Source organism: Electrona antarctica (genome assembly GCF_951216825.1).
Source record: "Electrona antarctica genome assembly, chromosome: 14".
Taxonomy (NCBI): Eukaryota; Metazoa; Chordata; class Actinopteri; order Myctophiformes; family Myctophidae; genus Electrona; species Electrona antarctica.
In genome coordinates, this window is record NC_136795.1 from 44,812,358 (window position 1) to 44,819,857 (window position 7,500).

A 7,500-nucleotide genomic window follows, 5' to 3' on the forward strand; every position below is an offset into this window, starting at 1 on the left:
CAACATGTTGAGGGTTCTTCTTTGACTTGCTCAAAGGCACACGGGGATTTAACAGTGCCAGTCCAGAGCGTGCTGAGAACCTCATTATAATGCCAGGCTGGGGATGGTTTTGGTCTTTATATACGCCCCACGGTTTTGATGTGATTTATGTGCATTTTGTTATTGCATCGTTTTGTAGACTAGAAGGTGCAATATATTTTATATTGTTAATTTAACTATGCAATAACGACTCTGTATGTGTGTGTGTGTGTGTGTGTGTGTGTGCGTGTGCGTGTGCGCGTGCGTGTGCGCGTGCGTGTGTGTGTGTGTGTGCGCGCGTGCGTCCTCCAGCCATCGAGCAGAGCATTGAACAGGAGGAGGGGCTGAACAGATCATCGGCAGACCTGAGGATCCGCAAGACACAGGTAAGACACGCCCTTCTACACCTATCCCCCGCATACGATATTTTCCCGACCAATCACGACACTTGTTTCATTCGCGGAGAATGTAAGCTGATTTGTATAAAGCATCAACGTCATTTCCTTGGGCGATACTTCCGCTAAAATCCCACAACTTCCGTCCAAACAAATGATAGCCTCTACAGCGGAGGTCTTGCCCAGGGTGGGCGCCTAAGCATATGGCACGGTTGGCACCCTATATAAATGGTGCATTTATATAGCGCCTTTATCCAATGCGCTTTACATAGATTGTGCATTACATTCACCCATTCACACACACATTCATACACCGATACCAGCATATCGGGAGCAATTTGGGGTTCAGTGTCTTGCCCAAGGACACTTCGACATGTAGACAGGAGGAGCCGGGATTCGAACCGCCGACCCATGGATCATTGGACGACCTGCTCTACCTCCTGAGCCACAGTCACCCCTATATATCTTGTATATATCAGCTAACACAGGGAAGCTGGCAGGAATTAACTCCCCATTGACCATATGCACATGCACCGTGGCCATGTTGGCAGGGTGCTAACTACGTAGCTGCAATTTCCCATTGACAGCCCATGCATCCAAACAGAAAAGTCCTATCTGATTGTATGAAAAGACGTCAAATTCACCGACATTGCAGCTGTATGATGAGCTTGAATTATCCTCTTTCTATATCTGCAAAGTGTTTGTTTCATGCAAATCCACCGTAGATCAACTGTAGGCATTTGGAAGCACTCGTTTTCACTAAAGCAACCTCCTGCTGCCTCCTGCATTGTGTGCAAAACTGCAAATTCAAAACAGGAGTCATATCCAATGAGCACTTCCAAACTCCAACACTTAGGGGAAAGAAATCACCCGCATGGATCAACTTCTTGACAGGAAGTAGCTAGGGTGGATTTTTATGACACAAACGGATAGAAAGAGGATAATTCATTAAGCTTTTCGTACAGCTGCAATGTACAGCTTGCCATAGCACTTGCCCTATAGCCTTGCAGGCTTACGCAAATGCTAAAATATGTCATTTGGATAATGTGTTATGTAGACAGACGGCAGGTCATTATTGATCTGGCAGTCTATAGCATTCTGTAGTGTTTATAGTTTCAAATGTACAGATAATTGTTGGACAGATGACAGGTTCTTAGTTTCCTTATGGTCCTTGATGACTATTTCTATGCATTTGATGAATGACCTTGTGTTGTTCTAGTCTAGTCTGGATTAAGAGCGTCTGCTAAATGTCTAAATTGTAAATTGTGATAGTGATCATGGCTTGTTCTGTGATCAAGAAGAGGACTGTAGATGTTTTCATACTCGAGGGCATAGACATTAATAATAATAATCTTTATTGTCCCCGAGGGATATTCGTCTTCACAGTCTGTTCAAATTAACCCATTTTGGGCGGGAACCCCTTTTGGTGTTAGCATTATGTTATGCTTTAGCTATTGAAAAATAGCAGATCTACAAGCTCATAGAGCTTGTAGGTCTGCTATTTTTGAAAAATCGTGAAAATGAGGCACAAATCTTTGAATATATATTCTTTCAGAGCAAAAGTTTTTTTTAGTTCGACGTCAGGCCTAAATGGGTCAACACCCACATCAAAAACAACACAGAGCACATGTAACACCAAGACGATACAAAAAAAACACGAGGTCCCCACAGTGTACAGAACCATATCCTATCGCCGGGCCAGTTTGTTTGCAGAACAGAGTTTGTGGATATCAGTAAAGCCGACACAGGTATATAAGTAACTGACTCGGCCCAATGCAGTTCCCTAGCAACGCAAATCCACGGACACGTGCTGTGAAATATTTCACAATGGGCCCTACTACTACTACTACTGTGACTGAATCATTTTGGTCCAGGCTGTAGTAAGACATCATATGTAGGTGAATTTTGCATCGTAGTAAGAGTATATATGTTAATTCAGTATAACTAGCAATGAGCAATCGTGGTGTTGGGTATACAGTTGCCATCCTATACCCAACACCACGATTACTGGTCGACAAGTATACAGCTCTGCGTCCGGCACATGAATTCAACATCGTCTCTGTCGGACGGGGGGTGGGGAATCCTCATGCGTCCTTTTCAGGAATAGCCTAATAGCCAATCTTACAAGTTCCAAACACACGTTTCAAGCTTGTGGATCTGCTACTTACTTTGTTATGCTTTTGTGTGACGCTGTGTAGTGCATGTGATCAAGTAGTAGGGCGTTAAAATTTACGAAAATAAATCAACAAAAAGTTTGAATATGGAGATGAGAGAGAGGTTTCTGTCCCAACAGCGACCTCTGACCTCTGGCCAAGAGGAGGTTCAGTTCAGTCTTTGACAGAAAGGAGCAGATGTTTGGTCTCCCGACGTGCAGGAGGAGACACCTTGTTCAAAATCAAATCTTTAACACTTAATACTTTATTGTAGGCTATAGAGGGTATGCGTGTGACATCCTCATCAAACCAGGAAGTTATGCAGGAACGCCTACTGAGTGGCAAAAAACTACTTCCACACAGAGAAGTCTTATCTGATTGCATTAAACAACATTAAACAATGTTAAACTCACTTTGCCTGTTGCTTTGCCACTCGATTTGCCACTCGATGTGCCATTCACTTTAAGCATGCGCATACTCTCTATACGGTGCTGCGTTGCTGCTTGCCAACCGGGGCCACGGCTCTTTAGCCGACTGGTGACGTACTATACCGTACACACCATATAGGATTTATTATAGGTCCCGGGTTCGCCTCCCGGCCCCGAGGCTATACATTATTGCAGCTTTTTTTTAAATTCCAATCTGTTCTGGTGATAATGTCGTCGTCATACCGTACGGATGAGGAGGTGGGCCCGCCGTACGCGTACAGCGCGCTCCATCCACCGTAGAAATGGAACCTTTTCTGAAGGGATCACTGCCGACCCGCTGGTATAGCAGTTACCCCCCGCTGTCGGCCCCCGGGTCTATTTTTAACTCATTCTGGGCCTTTTGGTGTTTTAAAGCATTATGTTATGCTTTAGCTGTTGAAAAATAGCAGATCTACAAGCTCGTAGCGCGGCACCGAGTGCCGTGCTACGAACTTGTAGATCTGCTATTTTTTGAAAAATCGTGAAAATGTAAGTGCAAAGCTTTGAATATATATACTTTCAGAGCGAACGTTTTTGACTCAAATCTTTGCTTCTGGGGGAACAACATATTTTCAGATGGGGGGACGGCGGCCAATTACATATAGTCTTGGGGGTCCTTGACATGAAAACGTTTGAGAACGACTGACAGAAACGTATTTATAGAAGACATTTGTAGAATCGTCCTCAGGTCTAAATGGGTTAATCCATTGAGACCTGGAACGCATCCATGTCACGTTAGCGTTTAACCACATTAACCATTAACCCATTTTGGGGCGGGAACCCGTTTTGGTGTTTTAAACATTGTTATAATTTAGCTATTGAAAAATAGCAGATCTACAAGCTCATAGCGCGCCACCGAGTGGCGCGCTATGAACTTGTAGGTCTGCTATTTTTGAAAAATCGTTAAAATGTGCCTCAAATCTTTCCGAAAATTGTCATGATTTAGAAAACTATTTTTTTTTAATTTCGACGTCAGGCCTGAATGGGTTAAGCATAACGCTGCCACGGTCACCCAGAAACCTCTTATCTCCATGTTGTGACTTTTCGTGACGGAAGAGGAGGACTGAGAGGAGGGATGCAGTGTATCCTCCAGAGGCGCAGTGTGTGTGTGTGTGTGTGTTTGCTGCTTTGTCAGTGCTGCAACTCTGACCATTCCCTTTCCAATTCTTGGAGTCACGATTCGGGGTAAAAACTTTTTTTTTTCTTTTTTAACTATTTTACCCATTCTGGGCGGGAACCCCTTTTGGTGTTTTAAGAATGATGTTATACTTTAGCTATTGAAAATTAGCAGATCTACAAGCTTGTAGGTCTGCTATTTTTTTTTTTCATCGTGAAAATGTGGCCCAAATGTTTGAATATATTCTTTCAGAGCCAACGTTTTTAACGCAAATCTTTGCTTCTGGAGGGGCCCTGGAACAACATATTTTCAGATGGGGGTCGGCGGCCAATTACATATAGTCTTGGGGGTCCTTGACATGAAAACGTTTGAGAACGACTGACACAGAAAACATACGTTTTTCGATTTAGAAGACACTTGTAGAATCGTTCCCATGGTCTAAATGGGTTAATTCACATCGAGTCATATCGTTGCAGTCCTCCTTCACTTTAACAAACCAAGTGAAGCCATGAAGTCATGTCATGATTATGAATTGAATACCCAGGACCTGAATGGAAACAAGACCGCAAGCTTGATCTTCAAAGCTCTCAACGCGTCACGGCCAAAAAGTGCCCTCTTATAGGGATTTCAGCCCCTGCCCCTCTAACACCCTCTGCACGTGCCTGGCACGAGTTTAAGGAGGTCAGCAAACATGCGACAGAAAAAGCTGCCATACTTTACTGAATTTGGAGATTGAGCCACGCAAGAATTATGTGAGCTTAAAGTCCCCCATGGCGTGTCTGACCTGTGGTATATATGACACTGTCCTCAACTCAGCCCATGAATAATTGTTTTTTATTACCGTTATTACCGTTTATTCTCATTGTTCACCCCTTAAAGATTCATGCCGATTCATTCTGTACTGTCTCTGTGTCATGAAGCGAGCTCCACTCTGCCACCCTGTGGTGGAGAGTAGGAACTGCCGCAGCCAACCCCCAGGCGTTGCAGTATCAGCACTTAGGCCTATACCTAACGTCATGATGTCTGTTCTTATGGTAGTGAGGGAATGCACGTTCGCACACGCACGCACGCACGCACGCACGCACGCACGCACGCACGCACGCACGCATGCACGCACGCACGCACGCACGCACGCACGCACGCACGCACACTTGCCACTGACATTCAGTAATTGGGTCCTGTGATCAAAATACGAACATTATAATTGTGTCCAAAGACATTACATTTCCCCACGAACACGTGTTGGTGACCGCTGGACCTCACAGAAACTAACCCTAACCTCAGAACCACATCCACCTGACCTGACCTGCATGCATGGGTGAAACACCAGGAATGAAATGAAAGAAATGCAGGTTGCTGATCACAGGCAACGACACAGACACTCGTCAGCCTCCAGAGGGTGCCAAAGTGAGATGAGGCCAAAATTGTGGAGCTGCTCAGTAAAGGCCAGAGAGTAGTCCATCCGGATACAGTGTGATATACTGATCATCACTAACCTTGTCTCTCTCTCTCTCTCTCTCTCTCTCTCTCTCTCTCTCTCTCTCTCTCTCTCTCTCTCTCTCTCTCTCTCTCTCTCTCTCTCTCCCTCTCTCTCTCTCTATCCGTCCGTCCGCCCAGCACTCGACGCTGTCACGTAAGTTCGTGGAAGTGATGACTGAGTACAACACCACGCAGTCCAAGTACCGAGACCGCTGCAAGGACCGCATCCAGAGACAGCTGGAGATCAGTGAGTAACGCGGCCACGCGCACGCACGCACGCACGCACACATGCACGCACGCGCGCGCGCACACGCGTACACGCACGCGTCTTCATTTTGCGTTCACATTTAACAAGATATTCTTGAACACAAACGACAGTAGATGCCCGAACTTGGGAAACTGTTTCAAGTTACAGATCACGGGTATAGAGGACGCATCGCCTCCCCCCTATAAGGCATGGCAAAAAAAAAAAAGATTTCAGCGATCTCGTTTGATATCATTAAAGATGGAGTGCCCTGATTTTTGTACTTTTTCTGTTTTGCATGTGTCTATGGAGTTCACATGACTCTAATAGACCCCCAGGTTTGGTTATAATATTCAAATATGTCAAAATAAGTCAAAAAGCCTAATCGCAATAACACCATTTTAGTGACATCATAACCCTAACCCCTCCCCTGACCCCTCCCACATTATCATACAACAACAGCTGTGGGCGAGGCTTAAGTTCAGGTGGGTGATGCTAAGGTGAAAACATAATTTTGACACTTTCTATACACTTTTTTAAAATGAAATCTTCTTCCTAGTATAATCAAAATACTAGGATATAATAATATAATAATAATATAATGATAATGTTTTTGGGGGGTTTTTGGGGGGGGGGGGGGGGGAAATCACGACACTCCATCTTTAAAAAGGACCTAAAGACACATCATAGGCAGTAGGCACCCCGCGGTTTGATTAGAAAACACGTGTATACACGTCGTTAGCACAAAAGGTGTTAAGAGGTTTCTCCCCGACGACAGTGAGTTTTGGCTGGGTGTGTGTGTGCAGGTTCTACATGAACAGCTGCAGATCCGCCAGTCAATTAAAACGAGTGATCATTATAAATGAGATGATTATACATCATACAGACGGTCATAACCTGAGTCCTCATATGTTGTTTTACAATGCAATGGTAACATAAAATGCAGATAGATTAACACACGCACGCAGGCACGCACACACACACACCCACACACAAACACACACACACACTCGTGAGTAAATGCAGACTGCAGAGGTGGTGCAGATATTTTCTCAGCAGTGGAGCTCTGACCTTCAGCGTGACAGATGCAAGTCACACACACGCATGCACACACACACAACACACACCCACACACACACACCCACACACACACACACACACACACACACACACACACACACACACACACACACACACACACACAGAGACACACCAGTGTGTGTGTGTGTGTGTGACATTAATGTGCTGTAGTAAAATGTGACCATGCCACTAACGGTGTCTCTCTGTTGTCTCTCTCCTTCTCCCTGCATGCTCTCCTGTATATGCATGTGTGTGTGCATGCATATACATAACTGTTTGTATTTGTGCGTATTCCTGTTTGGTGTTTTCCTGTGTGTGTGCGTGTGTGTCCTTTTGTGTTTTTCCGTGTTTTTCTCTGTGTGTGTGTGTGTGTGTGTGTGTGTGTGTGTGTGTGTGTGTGTGTGTGTGTGTGTGTGTGCGTGTGCGTGTGCGTGTGTGTTTGTGTGTGCGCGTGTTTGTGCACGTGTTTGTGCGCGTGTTTGTGTTTGTGCGTTGCCTATTGCCTACGTGTGTGTCTGTCTGTGTGTGTGTGGGTGTGTGTTTGTAT

The 7,500-nt window shown here is 45.0% G+C and overlaps 1 protein-coding gene across 1 annotated transcript in view; it reads left to right on the forward strand.

Moving 5' to 3' along the window:
- The window catches only part of LOC306937234 (syntaxin-1B), a gene marked incomplete at both ends in the record, with an annotated part of 65,348 nt that overhangs the window by 52,427 nt on the left and 5,421 nt on the right, over positions 1-7,500 (forward strand). The window contains 2 exons of the mRNA XM_079520899.1: positions 331-404; positions 5,768-5,876. Of these exons, the coding sequence (XP_079377025.1) occupies positions 331-404; positions 5,768-5,876 (183 nt within the window). The remainder of the gene's footprint in view (positions 1-330; positions 405-5,767; positions 5,877-7,500) is intronic.